We start from the raw sequence: 22,609 nt of genomic DNA, 5'->3' as shown, positions 1-22,609 counted from the left end.
CCACTTAGTGACTGATTGATGTTGAAGAGGAGGATGATAACAGCCAATGTTTATTGGGGATATATTGAATGCCAGCACTGAGCCATACATCATGTTACTGAATTTTCCCACAGCTTAATGAGATACATTCTATTATTCCCATTTTAACAATGAGTCAAGTGAAGCAAAGGAAGATTAAACAATTTTCCCAAAGGTTCATAGCAACTAAATGATGGAGCTAGAGTTTCCATCTTAGCAGCCTGACTCTAAATGAGAGATATTCATTGTGGAGTCATAGTATATAGATGACATTTAGAGCCAGGAAACCGAAAAGGTTATTTTGTGAATGAGAGTAGATGGAAAAGAGATCCAAGGAATTGGCTCTTGCCCCCTCCAATATTAAAAAGTAAGGAACATAAGGAAGATTTAGCAAAGAAGACTGAGAATGGGAAACATTGAGGCAGGGGAAGAACAGAGAGTGATAACCTGGATACCCAGTGCAAAAAGTGTTTTAAGGATGAGAGAATGATCAGCTGCATCACATGCTGCTGATGGGTCAAATTAGAAGAGACCCAAAATTGACACCCTGGCAAGGGGATGAAGAAGGGGCAGCTATTTAAAATTCACACAAAGATGCTATGGGGGCTGGCTTCCATCCTCATTACCCATTGGAATTAGGAACATGGAGGTCATTGGTAACCTCAGTAAAAACAATGTAGGGGGAGTGGTGGGTGTGAAAATTTGATTGGAGTTGATAGAAGGATAATTAGGGAAGAGGCAATGATGGCAATGAGGAGAGACAAATGTTCTGAGGAGTTTTGCTATAAAGGGAAGCAGAGATACGGGGGTGATACCTAGAAGGGATAGTAGGATCAAGAGTTTTTGTCTCATTTGTTCTTTTTTTTTAAAATCTTCACCCGAGGACATGCTCATTGATTTTAGAGACAGTGGAAGGGAGAGAGAGGGGGGGGGGAGAGAGAAACATCAGTTGGTTGCCTCTTTATGAGCCCTGACTAGGCGCTGAACCTACAACCCAGGCATGTGCTCTGACTGGACATTGAGCCCATAGCCTTTTGGTTTATGGGAGGGTGGTCAAACTAACTGAGCCACACTAGTGAGGACAAGAGTTTTTGTCCCTTTAAATGAAAAATATTGTAATTTGTTTGTTACAGTATTTTTATAATATTGTCTCAATATTACAAAATGCCTCAATTTCTCATCTATAAAAGGGTGATATTTGGAACAGTGTAGTAAGTCCTCACTTAACCTCATCAGTAGGTAACTTTAAGCAAAACAACATATTACAAAACCAGTTTTATCACAGGCTAATTGATATAAACAAGAGTTAAATTCCTAGAGCTTCTCATTAATTTTATAACAAAACAACATGGAAGGAAACAATGTTATTTGAATACCTGCTGCTCAGTTGTTACAAGGATTGTGTGGATTAATAGTTAACTAAGTGGCCCTGACTGATATAGGTCAGTGAATTGAGCATGGGCCTGTGAAACAAAGCATCGCTGGTTCAATTCCCAGTCAGGGCACATGCCTGGGTTGCAGGCCAGGTCCCCAGCAGGGGACACATGAGAGGCAACCACACATTGATGTTTCTCTCCCACTCTTTCTCCATCCCTTCCCCTCTTTCTAAAAATAAATAAATAAAATATTAAAAAATAGTTAACTAAGTGGTTATAATAGTTTCTGGCACATAATAAGTACTATATAAATGATTGTTGTATTTTTAAAAATTAGAAATCTTACAATAATCTTATAACAACCACAGTTATCTCCATTTTACTGAGGTGGAGAGGTTAAGTGACTTACCTGAGACCATAGGGCTGTTAAGTGGCAGAATCAAATCTAGAACACATGTTTGACAGACTCCAAAGTCCTTACTTGCAGCCACAGTGCTAAGATGGACATGCAGGTGGGCAGATTGCTTCCTAGGAGGGCTGTCAAGTAGGGAGAAGGAAGTGGGTACTGTGAATACAGTGAGGTAAATCGAGTCTGAAAGGCTAACACAGATACTGTTTGACAGTGTAGCTGGGACCATGGTCTGCAGGTCCTTCTACCTGGTTCTGTGCTTCTTGCTATTTAAGAGCAGTTTGGGTTCTCAGGACCATTTCAGGGGGATGCCAAGTCCCTTAGGTACCTGAAAATTCAGATTACAGCCAGAGCACTGAACCTTCCTGGGTCCTTTTCCTCATTGCCTGTTTTCTGGGTGACTACTGTCAAGCCAGTTAACTCTTTTCCATCTTGGTTTCCTCATCTGTCAAATGATAATGATATTTACCCCATACTTCAGGACATTTTTGACAGGATTGAGTTGATGATGGATGTGAAAACATTTGAAAAAGCATGAATCAGGACTGAAATTTAAGATAGTAAGGTGATCCAAGACCACATTATTATGAGGGTACAGTGTGGGCCTCTCAAGCCTCCATAACTAACTCTTCCTTGTGATGCCCATTGTCAAACCCTGTGGTGTTTTTCCAGCTATTCCATTACGGTCTACAAAGGTGCTTGGAACCTATCTATTTCTCTGGGATTTTACATTTTCCTCTGTGAACATAAAATAAAAGTCGCGTGTCATCTGGATCCATGGGAAATTGCCCTTCTGCTTGAGTTTTTATTTTCAAGAACCAGAGCCAGTATCTGTTCAGGATCCACAGTTGTCCCAGCTACCATTCTGGTAGCTCTGCCATCTTTCAGTTTCAGCTCTTGGCACAGGGCAGGTGTGGGCTCCGGGGCCTGGGGAACCCATAAATGCTTCCTCTCATTAGCACGAAGCCTTGCTTCTGTGTATGTCCTGTAGGGAACAAGTAAGCAGCTGACCCTTCCCCTGGGTGTCCTTGTTTCTCTGGGCTTCCCCTTGAGAGGGGTGTTGAGGGCTGTGTAAACCTAGAAGCCAGGCCTCTTGCCAGTGGCTAGAATTGAGTTAGCCATTTCCATTCTCTTCCTGCTGCCAGGGTCTACAGCATGGTGCACGTGCTAGCTTGAAACTGTGCTCTGCCTTGGTAATCCAGGGCTTCTATTATGAGAGAGAGAGATGGGAAACAGGAGTGAATGAGTGAGCATGTAGGGTGGACGGAGATTGGGGATTACTTTTTGGCAACCTACAACAAAAAATATTAGCCCAGTTGCTTGGTCTTCACCCAAAAGTAGGGCTAACTCTGGACTGACCCCAAATATGCATTGGGGAAACTATTCTTGGATCTAGATGACATTGGCTCTAGCAAGCATTCTTTTTTGCATCTGGAAATTAGGAATAATAAATCCTATTCCATATGTTCTTCATGTCAAATGATAAATAAGCTTTTAAATAGCTTACCAGCTACTTACCAGGAACAGGAAGTGACATAAGATTGTGTTTCTTCCAGCATAATACTGTGTGTTATTTTTTAAAAGGCACTGGCTAACTAAGTTTGTAATACACTGGATCAACAATTCTAAGCAGATTTATTTTGTAATTGTAGAGACCACCCAGGTAATATCTTTTTAGATCATTTGTTATTTTTAAATCAGAGTTTATATACAATATTATATTAGTTTGATGTTTGCACTCCAGTGAGTAGACATTACATAACTTACTAAGTGATCATCCCAGTAAATCTTGTACCCATATAATACCATGCACAATTATTAGAATATTACTGACTATATTCCCTACGCTGTATTTTATATCCCCATGACTATTCTGTAACAACCAATGTGTATGTCTTAATCCCTTCATCTTTTTCACCCACCCCCTAACCCCCCTCTCATCTGACTACTGTCAAAATGTTTTCTGTATGTACGAGTCTGTTTTTGTTCTGCTGGTTCATTTATTTTTTTTGTTTAAATACAATTGTTGATATGTATGTGTTTATTGCCATTTTATTGTTCATATTTTTAATCTCTTATTTTTTCCTTTTCTTCTTACCCAAGACCATTTAACATTTCATGTAATACTAGTTGGGTGGTGATGAACTCCTTTAGCTTTGTCTTGTCTGGGAAGCTCTTTAACTGCTCTTTGATTCTAAATGATATCTCTGCTGGATAGAGCAATCTTGGCTGTAGGTCCTTGCTTTTCATCACTTTGAATATTTCATGCCAGTCCCTTCCCTGCAAAGTTATTGTTGAGAAATCAGCTGACAGTCTTATGGAGCCTCCCTTGTTGGTAACTGCTTTTCTCTTGCTCTTTTTCATAATCTGTTTTTAACCTTTGCATTTGAATTGTGGTATGTCTTCATGTGCATCTCTTTTTGGGGTTTATCTTGTTTGGGGCTGTCTGCACTTCCTGGAATTTCAAGTCTACTTCCTTAACCATGTTAGGGAAGTTTTTAATAATTATTTCTTTAAATAGGTTTTCAATTTCTTGCTCTCTGTCTCTTTTCCTTCTGGCACCCCATGATGCTAATATTGGTGAACTTGATATTATCCCAGAGCCTCCTTACACTTTGCTCATATTTTAAATTCATTTCCCTTTGTGCTGTTCTGATTCAGTGTTTTCTCTTACCTTCCAACTTGCCATTTGTATTGAAAAGCTGCTGGAAACAGCTTTGGTGGGACTGCAAGTTAGGTGGGGTGGGGTCTCAGGGAATCACCAGGGTGTGTTGAACAGTGTGAACCAGGTTGATGGAGACTCAGATGTGGCATCCAACTGCTGGCTCTGTTGGGGAATGGCTTATCTCAGGAAGGGAACAGTGGTGTCTGCCAGCACTTTTGTCTGGCAGAAAGCTACTCCCCCAGTTTTTGCCCTGATACCAGATAATTCAGTTCCTCCCATATATGCCTAGTTCCTTTCAAACTGCTGTCCCAGTGCTGGAGCTCAGAGGGAGTGAGTCTGAGTAAGTCTGTCTTCAGGCACTAGTTGGGGGATGGTTAGGGGGTAGAGGGATTGAGCAAAAAGGAAAAAGGAGTCTAGGACATGGAAAATAGGGTGGTCATTGTTGGGGGCAGGGGGGTATAAGGGAGTAAAAGGTAATGTAAAGAAACTTTAAAAAATGATTTAAAATAAATTAAAAAATTTAAAATGGAAAAGATATTCAATTTAAAAAACAAAAAAGAGGAACTGCTTAGTACTCCAGAAGCTCTCCATCTCTCTCAGCCACAATCCCTGCTGGTTTTATAGCCAGAAATTATGGGATAACCAACTTTCTTAGTGTAGCATTTTTCAAGTATCATCTCTGCAAAATATACTTTGGAAGATGCCAGCCTAGGTCATAAGTATATTCATTTTAGTCTTTTTTTTTGGTATGACTGTGAAGGTGGTGAACTGGTGAAATGCATGGGGTTGCTAAGATGTGGGCTGTAAAGAGCAAGGGCATTCAAATTCAGAATCTGTTGAAATGTGTGGTTCCTGCTCTAAAACACCTCTCCCTCGTGTCCTTGCAGCTCCCCTTTGAATTGGAGATTTACTACATTCAGCATGTTATGCTCTATGTGGTACCCATCTACCTGCTTTGGAAAGGAGGTAAGACCAGTGAACCATACCCCTGTCCTACCCTAAGACCTAAATGCTCCCTTCTGTTTTGGGGAGTCACAGCATCTTGGGTGCCTACCAGGATCTTTCAGTGCTGTCTGGCTTAGTTTCTGTAGCATTCTTTATGTCAGATACCAGGCAGTGGGAAATGAGCATGGATAGGGGCTTTTTAGAACCATCCTCTGTCAGTAAGGTTGGTGCTGATGACTGTCTGTACTAGGGCCTAGGCCTTGGACCCTTGACTGTGGTTGTGTGGGTTTGCATGGAACCTCCCACACTCTGCCACTCACTTGTGCTTGTGCCTTCCCATTGCCTCAGTGTAAAGTGTGGGATGGAGGGAGAGAAGGAAGCACTTGGCCCTCTCAATAGACAGACCTTGTGCTCTTGCTCACTATATTCATTCTCTCAGAACCAAAGAAAATACTGAAAGAGGCAAGCAGTCCAGGAACAATGGGGTTATAGGATTGAGGGAAGAGGCAGGTGAAAGCAGTGACCTTTACATAAAATACACTATAAAACCTTTATTTGGTCATACGGGAGAGATCACCAACCTGGGAGAGTTGGCAAACAAAGGAAGCTGATTTGTGATCTTATAATGCCCCTTAAATTATCCCCTCCCTCTATTGTATAGTAGACAAAAGGGAAGAGAAATTCATAACCTTTTTATACTGAATGTGAGAGCAGCTCCTTCTCTTTGTTCTTACCATCCTGTGTAAGGCATATACTTGGATAGCCTCTTCTGGTCTTAGCCATAAGCCCTTTTATGTTGGTTGCTGGGAGTTTTCTGGGAGATCAACCCTCCCTACCTCACCCCAGGCAGCAATGATTTTATTTCTATTGCATTAAAAATGATGTGAGGCCACATGGGCCCTTGAACCCACTGGAAGATGGTTTGGAAGTATGCTTCCTCTAACTCAGGAATTCTGGCAAATCTTAAGAACTTTTGTCATGGGGTAGTGTCAAGGACGAGTCAATCCAGGAGCATGATGGGAGATGGGCATTATTGCTGTCCATGATGGCTATTACCAGTCCAGCAATTTGTTCCTGTGCATGGTTTGTATCAATTAAGATTCTTAGGACTTATCTAAATATTCTTTCAGATAGTTTTTACCCTGTGCAGGCACTTGGAGTCTCACACTGTCAAAGAGATCTTAACTTCTAATTTGCTTTAAATTCACTACTTCTCCCTCTGAGGTTTAAGGGAAGTCTGAAGTTCCAATAGCTGGGAGACCTCTGTCATTTCCCTTATCTGTCCCCTGTGGCACAGGAAATAATTTCCTAATAATACTTTAGTCTTCGAGATAGACTCATTCTGAAGGGGACCAGCAGGCAGCTGTTCCAGAGCTCTAGGTCCCCACCACTCATTGCTGGTTTCTAAGGGGTGTGATGCAAATTCTAGCCAAAGCATGCTTGGCTATTAGTTAAACCTGTTTGTGCTCTGAGGTGCCTATAAAAATCTGTCAAGTAGCTGACCTAGACTGGTCTGACATAGAAAATACCAAGCAGGCCTTCCCTGCTCTTCCCTCCAACAAACAATGTGGGAAGCAGCACCTTCTAGACGTGGCTGATTCCACTGTGCCTTCTGCTGGATCTATTGCTGCACTGTTCAGGGAAACTGAGCTGAGGAAATAGGAATTCCAAGTCTTAATTTGTATTCATTTCCTACTGTTAGTGATTTCTCTCCTCTCTTTTGGTGCTGGACCCTGCGAAGAGGCTATAATAATAATAACAGTATGAATGTCAATGTTTCCTCTATATTATTTACTGTTTGTAAGGTAGTGTGTTAGGCATGTTTTAAGTATTTTCTCATCACAGCCAACCTGGTGAAAAATCTTCCTTCTATGAAGGAGAAAATCAAGGGTCAGAAATGTTAGGTACCTTGCTCACAGCTCAGATTCAAAGATGGCCTAGTTTCCCTCCCAAACCAGTACTGATTCCCCACACCAAGTTGTCCTAAAAGACAGATGTCTGTCTCCTAACCACATTAGACTGGGAGTCTTTCCTTCTCATCTATGGGAGAAGATGGACCATTGTAATACAACATCGTAAGAGCTATAATACAACATCATACCATGAGAGCATGGTGTGATTTGAGAAGGCTAGTTCATTTTCCCTTCTTCACTATTTCTGGGTTCTTGTATGGGTTCAGCTTCCTTTTTGGCTCTTTGCTGCCCTTTGCTGTTCACTTGGTAGAAATTATGGGCATTTTGACAATACTCTGGATTTCCTCTGGCTGGTTTGACCTTCAGTTGGAGCCTTGGTCCTAGGCCTTGCAGAGGGAAAATGGAATCTGGAGTGAGCAATGGGAAGATTATTCCCTGTAAACCAAAAAAGCTGGGGGTTTGGGGCTTCTCTTCCCTAGAAGTCTCTTTTAATTTTCCCCAAAATAACTAGCTCAGGGATTTTTTTTTTTTTTTACCCATGGCAAGGCAGCTCTCCTATAGACACCTCTTGTTCCCAGGAACTCTGTTTTCTTAAAAGGCACAGTCCTGCTTCTTCCTGTGGTTTGGAGGTGACTGAGTGGTGCTTAGCAGGAACCCCATTCCACCCTTGTCCCTTGAGCCCTTTGGCACCACTATCTTTGTCCACAGTATTCTTTTCTTCCTCCAGACTGGCTCTTGATTTCTGTTTCTTTTCCTCCCAACTCTTTGCGTTTGGACCTTTGGAAGTATATTTTAGTATAACCCTCCCAGCCCTGCCCCAGCTCTTTACAGAACACCAAGCAAGTCCTACCTCTTGCTTGAAGCTCCCTCTAATGGAGACTGCTCTTTCTGCCCAGCCCCATGTGCTGCCTGACTGCACACTGTCTCTTCTGGGCTACTATTTCATCTCTACCTTATGTGAAAATGCTTCTCCTTTATCATTCTCTTGACTTCATTTTTTCATCTCCACCACTACCTAACTTCTTGGTCACTTGCCCCACATTCCTAGATATCTTTGGGCCAGGGGCTCTCAAATTTTCCATTACAGTGCTAGCCAGCATGCTGACAGGCTGCCAGTGAGGACTGCTCATTTTATCCCCAGCCTTTCAAGGTTTGGATTTCTTAATTCAGTGACTTTTGCATCCCCTTCTCTTCAGCCACCTGGACCTTGCCTTCCTCCTACCCCTAAAACTCTTCTGTCTGAGATTATCAGCCTCTGTGTCCCTTTATTTGACTCAAATCTCTACTCCTTTCAGCCTCCTCCTTTAGCCAATCAGCTTGTAACACTATAACCAATTACTGAGACTTTCCTTTTACCACCACCTGAAAGTGTCTCACTCCCTTGCCTCTTGCACTGAACAAGTGTCCAATCCCTGTGCCTAGTTCTGGCCCTACCAGAGAAAATCTGTCAAGTCATTCAGACTTATGCCACTAAAATTTCATGGTTTCTATTATGATTGTGCTCTTAACACCTCATGAGGTGATTTCAGGGGGTAGAGAAAGAATATTTTTTAAAAAGTTATATATTTAATATATATTAAAATAGGTACCCAGTGTAGTGAATCCAGGATTTCATGGATAATACAAATTTTTCTTATAAACAAATATACTTTATGAAAAATATCAATAGATTTAAGGACATATGTTATATACATAATAATACAAGTGGTTACATGGATAAGGCTCTGCTCTAAGGGCTTCCACAATCTTCTCCTCTCTTGGCTTGCCTACTTCGCTGACCATGTCTTTTGTCTTCTTTAGTTCTTTTTTCCTCTGTCCTCCAAGATGTTGATTTCCCCAATGTTCTGTTCTGGACTCACCTTTCGCTTGCTGCTCCCAGCGTGGTCTCATGAGCTTATACTGTTTAACCAGCAGTCTATACAGTGATGACCACCACATTCCTATCTGCAGCCCAGACCTAGGAAGTTCAGTTTCATATTGTTCCTCAACATGTCCACCTGAATGGCTCAAGCACACCTCAACTCAACCTGTCCATGTTGCCCTCGTATATTCCCCATCGGCTATGCTTCTCTTCTGTGGCTTTTTGAGAGATGGCACCACGCAGTCACCCCAACTAAAACCTGGGAGTCACCCCAGTCCCATATCTGATTTATCCATTTATCTAACACATGGCTTAGCCTATTCAGGCTGCTATAATAACATAACACTGAGTGGGTAGCTTATATAAATGTAAGTTTATTTCTCATGATTTGGAATCTTGGAAGTCCAAATCAAGGTGGTCACCTTCTTGTAAGGACCCTCTGCCTGGTTCATAGCTAGCACTTTCTGTGTTCTCACATGGTGGAAGGGGGGAGCAGTCCCTATGAAGCCTGTTTTCTTTTTTTAAATATATTTTATTGATTATTCTATTACAGTTGTCCCATTCCCCCCCTCCTTATTCCCCTCCACCCTGCATACCCCCTGCCACACGCATTCCCCCACTTTAGTTCATGTCCGTGAGTCATACGTACCAGTTCTTTGGCTTCTACATTTCCTATACTATTCTTGCCCTCCCCCTGTCTATTTTCTACCTACCATTTATGCTACTTATTCCCCGTACCTTTTCTCCTTTCTCCCCCGCCCCCACTGATAACCCTCCACGTGATCTCCATTTCTGTGATTCTCTTCCTGTTCTAGTTGTTTGCTTAGTTTGTTTTTGTTTTTGTTTTAGGTTCAGTTGTTAATAACTGTGAGTTTGTTGTCATTTTACTGTTCATATTTCTTATCTGCTTTTTCTTAGATAAGCCCCTTTAGCATTTCATATAATAAGGGCATAGTGATGATGAACTCTTTTAACTTGACCTTCTGGAAAGCACTTTATCTGCCTTTTTATTCTAAATGAAAGCTTTGCTAGATAGACTAATGTTGGATGTAGGTCTTTTCCTTTCATGACTTCAAATACTTCTTTCCATTCCCCTCTTGCCCATAAGGTTTCTTTTCAGAAATCAGCTGACAGCCTTATGGGCACTCCTTTGTAGGTAACTGTCTCCTTTTCTCTTGCTGCTTCTAGGATTCTCTCCTTCATTTTAATCTTGGCTAATGTAATTATGATGTGCCTTGGTGTGTTCCTCCTTGGATCCAACTTCTTTGGGGCTCTCTGAGTGAAGCCTGTTTTCTAAGGCCCTAATCCCATTCATGAGGGCTCCACCTTCATGACCTAAGTGCCTCCCAGACACCCCACCTCCTAATATGATGATCTTTTGGTGTTACGATTGCACCATATGAATTTGGGAGGACACAAACATTCAAACCATAGCAACATATTTGCATCTGCCTTTTTTTTTGCCAGGCTCTGCACTGACCACTGGTGTATCCTGATGAGGGAAAAATCAGATACCGCCCTTTCTCTCATAGAACTGATATTGTAGTGGGGGAAGATAGAAAAGAATCAAATAATCACACAAATGAATGTGTACAGGGTGGGGTGAAAGTAGGTTTACAGTTGTAAGTATGCAAAAACAGTTTATTCTTGTACTATTATTAATTATCATATTATTTTTCATATAAACAAATACAAACTTACTTTTGCTGTGCTCTGTGTAACTGAGGTAAGTACTCTGAAGGAAAGGAACATTCATTTCCAAGGGCTTACAACAACACAAGCTGACCTGGGTTGCAGGTTTGGGGGAGAGTTCCCCAAGGAGGTGACATTTCATCTGAAAGCTGCAGGATAAGTAAAGGAGTTTACGAGGGAAGTGTAGGATTAGGAGAGGAAATTCCTATAGCCAGACAAAACAGCATGTGTAGCAGCACTGCAGCAGGATAGGGGGTCAGGGGAAGAGGGGTGACACTGGACCTGAGGGGCAGGTGGGGGTCAGGTAAGAAGGGCTTTTTGGCCATGGTCAGGGGTTTGGCCTTTATTCTAAGAGCTGTAGAAAACCAGTGAAAGCTTTAAAAAAGAGTGTAAAGTGAGTCTCATTTTTCCATTGATTCTTTTCTTACATAATTCATTGATATAGAGATATTCCTCAACTTGCAGTGGGGTTATGTCCCAATAAACTCATCGTGAGTTGAAAATTCTGTAAGTTGAAAGTGCATTGAATATATCTAACCTATCAAACAAACATCATAGCTTGCCCTAACCTACCTTAAACATGCTCAGGACACTTGTGTTAGCCTCCAGTTGGGCAAAATCATCTAATAATGAATGTGCTGTAGAGTATCAGTTGTTTACCTCCATGATCACGTGGCTGACTGGGGGCTGTGGGTTCAGTGCCGCTGTCATGTGAGAGTATCCTACTGCATATCACCAGCCTGGGAGAAGATCCAAATTTGAAAATTGAGGTATGGTTTCCACTGAATATATATTGCTTTTACACTATTTCAAACCCTAAAAATCATGTCAATAACCATTGTAAGTTGGGGACCATCTGTACTTCAAAATATAAGATACAAATAGTCATTCTGTGAAAAATCACCTTCCCACCCCTTCCTTCCATCCACACAGCCCCTCCTACAACTCCACAAGTAAACACCTTTTTTTGCTTTTGCATATCTCCCAAAAGTTTGGTTTAAATATGTAAGTAAATTTTTAAAGTAGTTTATTTTCCTCCTTAAAACACACATCTCAAAGTAGCATACTACTACACAGTTGTTTTGTTGCTGCTGTTACTGTTTTGCTTAGCAGTATTTCTTAGCTAGCTTTCTATGTAAGCCCATAGGAAGCTTCTGCATTCTTTTCCATAGCAGGATGTGTTCCATTGCATGGGTGGCAAAGTACAGTATAATAAAAATGGTAACACTTTATATAGCACTATGATATGCCACAAGATGTTGTTGCAAGCTCTTTAGACATACTAACTCATTTAATCCCCAGTACAGTCCTTGTAGGTAGATGTTACTATTATCTTCCTTTTAAATGAGGAAACTGACACTCAGAAACTAAGTGGAAGATCCAGGATTTATGTTGTTAGGCATAACACAAGGCTGCAGCACTATACCATACGTAATTTATACTGCCTCCTATTGATAGAAATTTAGGTTGCTTCAAATGTTTTGGTAATATAAATAACACCACACTGAACGACCTTGTATTGATGCCATATTGCACATGTCCAAGTGTACCTATAGGATGAATCACCCTAAGTGGAATTTCTGAATGTAAGAATGTGAGTGTTTGCAATTTTGATGGGTATTTCTCAATCCCGAAAGTTATACCAATTTAAATGCTCACTGGCAATGTGTAAGAGTTCCTGTTCACACACAGCCTTACCAAAAGAATGTATTTTCAACCTTTTAAAGTTTTGCCTAACTGATAAGTAAAAATAATGGCATATCAATTCAGTTTTAATTTGAATTACTCTTATTTTGAGTATCACAACGGTCTTATCTAGTTGTTAAATCTGTGTATCGCCACTAGGTGGCAGTAGTTTCCTATTTTCATCTTTTCAAGAACCCAGACTATACAATTAAGACCATTTAAAAAATCTTAAATTAATAATAAATAATTAAATTCTTGGTATGTATTGTAATTAAGATGCTATGAGAATTATGGAAAAGGCAACATCTGTGAGGCCCTAGGATTTTTGCCTGGGTGGCTGAGTGGGGTGGGGGTGGGAGGGATAGGGTGCTACTAAATGGAGAGGGAGCACAGAAGGAAGGAGCATGTTTTAGGGGAGGAGGTGATTTGACTTGGCTTTTAGGTTCTTTAAGGCTATTCAGGTTGAGATGTCCGAGAGGCAGTTGGGTGGAATAATCTGGAGCTGCTCAGGGGAGTTTAGGTTACAGGCTGACTGCATTATCATTGCTGTAAAGGTGGTGGATACAAACATGGAAGTAGATGAGGTGGTCTAGGCTGACTATGTAGGTGGGGAAGAAATAGAACTTGGAAAAAGGTTGAAGAGTGTCAACCTATAAATAATAGACAGAGGAAGGAGAGTGTAAGGAGATTGCAGGGATGGTCAGAGGAATAAGAGTGGTTGGTTGTCCTGGAAACTAAGACAACAGGAATGTTCTTCAAGGTCATAGTGCTCAAGAGTTCCACACTGTTTCAGAGAATTCCAGGAAGGTGAGGCTGTTGGAGAAGTGGGGTTGGGAAGGAAGAGGAAGTTAAGAGTGTCACAGAAGGAGGAGTTAAGGGAGTTATAGAGCCAATGGAGGGATTTTTCTCCCCACTTTCCTTTCTCTATGTTGCCCTTACTCTCTTTCCAATACTCCCCTCTCCCCTCTTTCCCAGGCTGGGCATGTTAAGGTGCTAAGATGAAGGCCAGTAGAGAGAGGGAAAATTGAAGGTACTAGGGAGAAAAGGGAGTGGATAAATTACAGAGTAATTACAGCTTCTGAGAATGAAAGGCGTTTATGGAAGATTGAGAAGGGTAATGACAATAGGAGCAAGTGCTGTGGGAATGGGGAGGAGGTAATTGTAGGGTGCTTTGGTACTACTGTCCAATAGAATTCTCTATGACGATGGTGATACTGTTTATCTGCTTTGTTCAGTATGGTAGCCACTAGCTACACATGGCTCCTGAGATGAAATGTGGCTTAGTGCAACTAAGGAACTAGGACTGAGGAATTTCTAAATTGATTTAAATTTATTGAAATTGAATTGAAATGGAAATAGCCACCTACTTTTAGTAGGTACTACAGTTGGCCCTGGAGCAACACAGGTTTGAACTGCACAGATCCACTTACAGGCAGACCATATATTTATTTTTCAATAAAATAAACATATGGCCCTCTAAATACGTGGGCTTCACATTCATGTAATCAACTAATCACAGGTTGAACAAAGTATTTTCAGTCCACAGCATTGCTTTATGCCATTTTATATAAAGGGCTTGCATGTCCACAAATTTTGGTATCTGCTCTGGTCCTGGCACCAATCCCCCATGGATGCCAAGGGATGGCTGGAAGGCTAAGTTTATAGTCAGATTTTGTACTTCCTGAGGGTTGGTGTTCCTGCCCCTTGTTGTTCAAGTGTCAACAGTGTATTGGACAGTGTAGTAGTAGAACTTTGGTGGGTAGTCCTGAGGGGATCCACCTGAAACAAATTTCTATGCATTTTCCCCACACTGCTCTGTACACTCACCCCATTTTCTCCAGGATGGCTCAGCAGCCTGTGTGAAGGAGCAAAACATCTGGCTTGAGATGTCCATTCAAGCTGGGGACTTTGTAAGTAGGGTCAATGATGTGGGAGATACAGAAAGTGAGGGATGTTCAAGGTTTGGGACAGAGTTTGGTAAGACTGCCATCCACATTCCTCCTGTAGGGTTTACACCCAAGGCAGGTCACCCAGGAACAGTCAGGAACTGGAAACAGAATGCCACTTTATTCTGAAATGAGCAGGCACCCAGTACCTCCTTCAATACAGGCAGGGTTCCTCTGGCAGTTTTGGTATGGACACCTAAATGAACTTCCTGCTCCAAATGTACCCTGAGAATCTAAGGTGGCCAGATCTGTAGAGTGGTCCTAAACTTATTTCCCACCCAGTCAAAGGAACTGGGAAGTTAGAGTAGAGAGGAAGGTGAATGGATCTAGCTGCCCGGAGACAAATTTTTCTGAGATGTGTATGATGTGGTTTCAAATCCTGGTTCTGTCACTTCCTAGCCTTGTGACCTTGGACAAGTTCTTTAACTTCTCTGTTATTTAATTTCCTCATCTGTAAAATAAGAATAATAGTACTTCTTCAGAGGGTTATAGTGAGCATTAAATGTATTTGTGTATTTATGTGTATAGAATGCTTAAAATAGGGTCTGTCACTTAGCTCACACAATATAAATTTACCCTTGTTAGTGTGGTGTCTGCTTGCTAATGTACCATGAGTCTGCCTATTAATGTAATACAATGTGGTCTGAGCAGTTTCTTATGTTCTTACCTTTAGCAGGCCACCCCTTGGGGATAAACTAGTGAGGGGGGCGATGGAAATGTGGGGCAGGAGGGATGAAGAGTGTCCTCTGACCATGAGGGAGTTGAGGGTGCTACTGTGAGAATTCAAGTAATTGGTCATGGGATCCCAGGTCGTGCAGATAGAAGTGAGGCTAGGAGAGAGCTGTAGACCAAGGAGGAAATCCATAGGGGTGGCAAGGGTCTCCAAGGTGTCAGAAGCCACAAAGACATCTCTGGGCATGTACATGGTAGGAATGAGGATATAGGATGTCCGACCACAGTCAGATAATCATAACTGCGGCAGGGTGATTGTGAGTGCTGACTGAAACTGGTTGTAGGTGGGGAGGTGGAGTAGAAGTTGCAGATCTGTAGAGATGAGGAGGTTCGAGAGGCTTTGAGGTGAGAGTGGTAGAAATGGTGCCTGCGTGGGTGTTGAACTGGCCGAGAATGCTGGCAGAAAAAGGCCTAATGTAGACTGATCTGGGATGAATCTGGTAGTGACCTGGAGGACAGTGGGTGGTAGTGATGAGGAAGAGAAACTGAAACTTGAAAGGATAAAACAGAAGAGCAAACACCTAAAAGCAGTAATGGAGGGTTTGAGGAATCTTCAATTCCCCTTCCCCTCAAAACATCTTTCAGTGAAAACAGGAGGACGAGAAAGAGGAGCGTCTGCTTAGAGCAGCCAGAGGAAGAAACAGTGTCCTCAGGGCAGAGCCGGGTTTCCTTAGGGGGTGGAGGTGAACAGGCCATTCTGTGCAGACTTGGAAGGTATAGAAGGATTTGCTGATGGTGCCACAGGGTATGGAGGCAAGTCAGCCATGTGCTGGGTATAGGACAGTGCCTGCACAGTTTCAGCTCCTGTTGGGCTGGTGACACAATCCCATCCCTGACCACCCAAACTCCCTTTTCTTCATCTTTGTGGGGAATTTTTGTTGCTGGTGGTGGTTTGCAGGTCTTTTTATTTAGGCAGGGTTTATTAATATAGTATCCACAAGGGTCTGCCAACTTAGATGGGGAAACAAAATCACATCTCTTCACTAATGTCTAGCAGAACTGTAGCCCATGAATGTAGGCAACGAGCACACCTGTGCCTTTGTTGTCAGTAGCAATCACAGATGGCTTCCTATCATATTACAGAGGTTGCAGACAGATCAGAATACTGTTTAGCTCACCACTGCTTTGAAATTATGGTAGTAATTAGACTTGCGGCTAGATCTTATTATTAAACACATTAATAAAGAAACACAGAAGGACTATATTTCAAATCTGTTTACATACTTTCATAATCTTTAATATCATTGGCTTATTTTATAACCCTGTCCCTTTTATTTTATGCATTTAAAACATTGTTCTCAGAAGGGATTTGTCCATGTTCCCACCTGCCAGAGGAGGTCCCAGTCTGGAGGGGAGGAGGGTTAAGGAGCCCTGCCGTCAGGCTGCTTGGGAAGCCCTTTCAGTTTCACTAGAGGGAGCTCCTGTTTCAGAATCAGGAAGCAGTGGCTCGTAAGGCTTCATGACTGGGTAAAAAGGTTGCTTTAAAGTACAGGCAAATTGCATCGTCTTTAGGGACTTTTCTAGAAACTGGCGTGTAAGAACCCCAGCTTTGGTTGATTCCTTTTCTCTCTTCAGTGGGCTTTAAGCTTGTCTCATGGAGGATGGGGGTTGAAATACTGTCTCTGTGCTAGCTTCTCAGACACTTAAAGCTGAAGCACTTTAGCCAGTGTTGACTTGAAAATTGGCCCCAAGGTCCTATTAGCCCTAGTTTCATGTTTTCCTGCCTATTTTCCTCCCTCCACCCCCCACCTTCCCAATTAGCCCAATGCCTCTCTTGCCTAGCTAGTGTCAGGATGCTGAGAAAGTTTCCTCTTTCACTGGCTTTGCACTTCTTTTATTGATCTGCGATAAAGACATTGATTTGCTATTCCACTTCTTTATGCATTCATTGGTTACTTCTTGTATGTACCCTGACCAGGGATCAAACCCACAGCCTTGGCTCATGGAAATGAATCTCTAACCAGCTGAACTACCTGGCCTGGGCTGGCATTCCTCTCTTACTTTGCTGGTCAGGTGAGGGGCAGGGGAAAGGATAAGGGACTCACATAGATTCTGAAGGCTCTTGAGGGCATAGTGGGTGAGAGGAGAGCTGGGGAATTTGAAAAATTGACTAAGGCCCGAGCCTTCTGCAGGATGATAGGTAAGTGCCTTTCTGAAGACCTCTCTGCTGAGGAGGAGGTAACTGGGGCTCAGGAGCACTATGTAGGGGCAGAGGATTAAGTATTTCCCACCTTAATTTTATCAGCATCCAGGAGGCACTCCTCCTTACCTTTGGCCTGATTGTGGCTTCTTTACTTGTAGCTGTTCCCAGGCCTCTTGGTATGTCTTCCAACTCCATGATTTCCCCCTAAGTCAGTGTTTCTCCTGTGAGGTCAGAAGACCAAGACCACTGCTTATTACTAAAATGAAAATTCCAGGGCCCACTCACATCCCCTGGATTTAAGTCTCTGGGGCAAGGCCCAGGAATCTGCATTTCCACACATCCTCTAGGACAGGAGTTCTTAACGTGCAGTCCTTGGACCATCAGCAGCAGCAGCAGCCCAACCAGGGAACCTGTTAGAAATACAAATTCTCAGATTCTTGATTCTAGGCCCTGCCTTGGACCTACTGAATCAGAAATTTGGGGGTAGGCCCCAGTTAGCTGTCTTTTAATAAGTCCTCTAGGGGATTCTAATACAGAATGAAGGTTAAGTCTCATTGTCTCAAATGATCAAAGAATTGACCCCCCTTGCTGAAAGCTCATCAGAGGCACAGCTAATACTAACTGCAGAACTGTGCGAAGCATAATGGTATATTATGTTTAAATAGCACTTTTTTCTAAAGTATTTCCGTGCTCCTTTAGCTTTTGTATCCTTATAGTGCTCCTGAAATGTAGGTAGGCGAGGTCTGAGATTCTCCTGTGAGAGGTACACCAATGCTTAGAGGGTTTTTTATCCACACCGATGGTTACACAGCAACTTGGTAAGAGTAGAAGCTAGAACCTGGGGCTCTGGACTCCATTGGTGATTCTGCTAGGCTAAGTTTTCCTGATGCATTTGTTGCCAGCTCAGGGCCCCCTCACTTTGTGTGCAGCTGGCAGAGGGCTGGCTCTCTGATCTTCATGGATGAAGTAGGGTTTGTAAGTGACCTTACCCACAGGCTTGGTGGCTCTGTCAGCCTCCACCAGGCAATTTAAGGGTGAAGCCTGGCCTAAGTGGGCTTTCCAGCATCTCAGGATAGGAGTTCAACAAGATGGACATTCCACATGGACACCAACTCAGGACAGACTTGGACCTTAAATAGTTCATTTATTTAAATACCTGGGTGAAGGGTAACCTGACTTAAGCTTGTACTCAGTGGCTCAGAAAATGATAAATCACATATCCATGGTCACCTTGAGATGGTGCCACCTAGAAATATATCTTTTGGGCAACTAATTAATTGTAAAAGCTAGAAATGGAGGTGTCTCTTTTAGAAGGCACCAAAGATGGAATGATATTGTTGTCAGAAACTGAAAACTTGTCATTCTCTTCCCTGTCCTCAAATCTACACCTTCTTTAATATTCCTCATCCCATTGAGTAGTACCATCATGCATTCATTACCCAGGCCAGAAATCTAAATATGATCACTGGCCCTTCACTGTTCTCCTTTCCCAATCCTACCACATCCAGTCAGTCACCAAATCCTATCCATTTGACCTCCTGATCTTCTCTAAATTCATTTCCAGTACTCCTATTTATGCTCAGATTACATCATGCCTGACGTGGTCTGTTGCAACAGGCTCAACACTGGTCTCTCTGCCTGTACTCTCACCCTATTTCGATTAGCATCCAGACTGCAAGCTGCATCTCTCACTATTCAAAGTATGGTCTCAGGACCCCCAGCACCTGGGACAGACTCTCAGGTCCCACCACAGACCTACTTCACCAGAATCTAACTTTTAATAACATCTCAAGGTGATTTCTAAAATCCGAAATATGTAATATAGCAAACAATTCTTTATGAACTGCCTCTTATTTCCTGTTTTATTCCTCTTTCCCACATGACAGTTCAATAATACTGAACTATATGAAATTCTTTTTTTTTACAATGGTTGAGGGATTTTTTGTTTTACTTATTTTTCTTTTTTAATTTAATTATTGTTCAAGTATACTTTTCTGTCTTTTACTCCCATCCAAGCTCACCTGCCCAGTGCTCCCCACCGCCCTCCCATTTCCACCCCTGTTAGTTTTTGTCCATGTGTCCTTTATACTTGTTCCTGTGAATCCTTCCCCTTTTCCCCTGAAATAACCTCCCCTCTCCCCTATGGTCCCTGTCACCCTGTTCTGTACTTCAATGTCTTTGGTTATATTTTGCCTGCTTGTTTGTTTTGTTGTTTAGCTTCCTGTTAAAGGTGAGATCATATGGTATTTGTATTTCACCACCTGGCTTATTTCACTTAGCATAATGTTTTCCAGTTCCATCCATGCTGTTGCAAAGGGTAGGAGCTCCTTCTTCCTGCTGCATAGAATTCCATTCTGTAAATGTACCATTGTTTTTTGTTTTGTTTTTTTCCAATATTTTTATTTAATTATTTTTCAAGTACAGTTTTCTGTCTATTACTCCCATCCCATCCCACCCCCCATGCTCCCCCTCCCTCCCATTTCCACCCTTCTCAGTTGTTGTCCATGTATCCTTTATATAGGTTCCTCTAAATCCCTCCCTTATTTCCCCTGAAATTCCCTCCCCTCTCCCCTCTGGTCACTGTCAGCCTGTTCTCTATTTCAGTGTCTTTGGTTATATTTTGCTTGCTTGTTTGTTTTGTTGTTTAGCTTCCTGTTAAAGGTGCCATTGTTTTTTGATTCATTCATTTACTGATGGGCACCTACGTTGCTTCCACTTCTTGGCTATTGTAAATTGTGCTGCTATGAACGCTGGGGTGCATAGGTTCTTTTGGATTGGTGTTTTAGGCTTCTTAGGATATATACTCCTAGCAGTGGAATTGCTGGGTCAAAAGGCAGATCCATGTTTAGTTTCTTGAGGAAATTCCATACTGTTTTTCATCGTGGTTGTAGCAGTCTGCAATCCCACCAGCAGTGCACTAGGGTCCCCTTTTCTCCACAACCTCTCCAACATTTGTTGTTTGTTGCTTTGTTTATGATGGTCATTCTCAGCAGTGTAAAGTGGTATCCCATTGTGGTTTTAATTTGCATCTCTCTGATAGCTAGCGATATCTTTTCATGTGCCTCTGGATCCTCTGTACGTCCTCCTTGGAGAAGTGTCTGTTCAACTCCTTTGCCCATTTTTAATTGGGTTGCTTGTCTTCTTAGAGTGGAGTCGTATAAGTTCTTTGTATATTTTGGAGATTAAACCCTTGTGTGAGGTATCATTGGCAAATATGTTTTCCCATAAGGTTGATTCTCTTTTTATTTTAATACTGTTTTCTTTAGTCATGCAGAAGCTTTTCATTTTGATGAGGTTCCATTTCTTTATTCTTTCCTTTATGTCTCTTGCTCTAGGGGACATATCAGTAAAAATGTTGCTGCATGAAATATCTGAGATTTCCCTGCCTAGGTTCTCCTCTAGGACTTTAATGATGTCACAGCTTATATTTAAGTCTTTTATCCACCTTGAATTTATTTTGGTGTATGGTGTAAATTGGTGCTCGAGTTTCATTTTTCTGCATGTAGCTGTCCAGTTCTCACAACACCATTTGTTGAAGAGGCTATTATTAGTCCATTTTATGTTACTGCCCCCTTTGTCAAATATTAATTGACCGTAGAGACTTGGGTTTATTTCTGGGCTCTCTGTTCTGTTCCACTGGTTCATGTGTCTGTTTTTATGCCAGTACCAGGATGTTTTGGTTACAGTGGCCTTGTAGTGCAGTTTGGTATCAGGTATTGTGATCCCTCCTACTTTGTCCTTCTTTCTCAAAATTGCAGCTGCTATTCAGGGTTGTTTCTGGTTCCATGTAAGTTTTTGAGGTGTTTGTTCTATGTCTGTGAAGTATGTCATTGGTACTTTAATAGGAATTGCATTGAATCTGTAAATTGCTTTGGGTAGTATGGACATTTTGATGATGTTAATTCTTCCGATCCATGAACACGGTATATGTTTCCATTTGTTTGTGTCTTCCTTGATTTCTTTCTTCAGTGTTGTGTAGTTTTCTGCATACAGGTCTTTTTACCTCCTTGGTTAGGTTTATTCCTAGGTATTTCATTTTTGTTTTTGCTATATTGAGTGGAACTTTTTCTTGATTTCTGCTTTTGCTGTTTCATTGTTGGTATACAAAAATGCCTTTGACTTCTGGATATTGACTTTGTATCCCGCTGTTTTATCAAATTCTTTTATTAGGTGGAACAGCTTTGGGTGGAGTCTATAGGGTTTTCTATGCACACTATCATGTCATCTGTAAACAATGACAGTTTTGTTTCCTCCTTTTCAACTTGGATGCCTTTTATTTCCTTTTTTTGTCTGACCGCTGTGGCTAAAACTTCCAATACCATATTGAATGGAAGTGGTGAAAGTGGACAACCTTGTCTTGTTCCTGATCTTAGTAGAAAAGATTTTAGTTTTTCCCCATTGAGTATGATGTTGGCTGTAGGTCTCTCATATATGGCCTTTATTATGTTGAGGAATATTTCCTATATTCCCATTTGGCTGAGTGGTTTTATCATAAATGGGTGTTGTACCTTATCAAAAGCTTTTTCCCAATCTATTGATATGATCGTTTGGTTTTTGTCTTTGCTTTTGTTTATGTGGTGTATTACATTTACTGATTTGTAAATATTGAACCATCCTTGAATCCATGGGATGATTCCCACTTGGTTGTGGTGTGTGTTCTTTTTAATATATTGTTGGATATATGCAGCAACTTGTGGTTTCTCTGCTATGGCAAAGTGCAATTTGTCTCTCTGTCTCTACTGTTGGGATGCCCCCTCTTTGGGTCCAACTCTGGTCTTTTCGCAGTTCCAAGTTGTTTGTGTCACTTGTGGGTAAAAGAAGAAAAAAGGCATAAGAAGGGAGGATAAAGTGATAAGTTTGGAAGGAAAGGAAGAAGGAATAAAATAGGAAAGAATAAAAGAGAGGAAAAAATATTGAAAGAGAAAACAATAATAAAATTAAAAACATAAAAGATTTCTTAAAAAAAGAACAAAAAACAGACATACAAAAAACAAAACAAACAAACAGAAAAAACGATCTCCTGTTGGTTCCAAACTGGCGAAACAGGTTTTTCTGGCTGCAGCAGGCTGAGGGGCAATTGGTGTGGTCTTTCTGAGAGCCCTCTCCCCAGAGCCAACCAGGCATGTCTTCCCAGCACCCTATGAAGGGCATCTAGGTCTTCCTTGTAGCACTCTTTCCCCTGGGGTCATCACCTAGTGCTGAGTTGCAAGGTGAGCATGTGTG

General features: G+C 41.8%; 1 protein-coding gene across 5 annotated transcripts in view; it reads left to right on the top strand.

The window, feature by feature from the left end:
* Nucleotides 1-22,609, top strand: part of TMEM164 (transmembrane protein 164) — a 209,874-nt gene that overhangs the window by 169,902 nt on the left and 17,363 nt on the right. For all 5 annotated transcript variants that reach the window (XM_037045904.1, XM_037045908.1, XM_037045905.1 and 2 more), the window contains one exon: nt 5,356-5,434. In XM_037045904.1, the coding sequence (XP_036901799.1) occupies nt 5,356-5,434 (79 nt within the window). The remainder of the gene's footprint in view (nt 1-5,355; nt 5,435-22,609) is intronic.

This window comes from Sturnira hondurensis, unplaced genomic scaffold (genome assembly GCF_014824575.4).
Source record: "Sturnira hondurensis isolate 20B ecotype Veracruz unplaced genomic scaffold, ASM1482457v3 Scaffold0004501, whole genome shotgun sequence".
Taxonomy (NCBI): domain Eukaryota; kingdom Metazoa; phylum Chordata; class Mammalia; order Chiroptera; family Phyllostomidae; genus Sturnira; species Sturnira hondurensis.
Note: the sequence above shows the minus strand (reverse complement) of the source record. Positions and strands in the feature narration are given on the sequence as shown.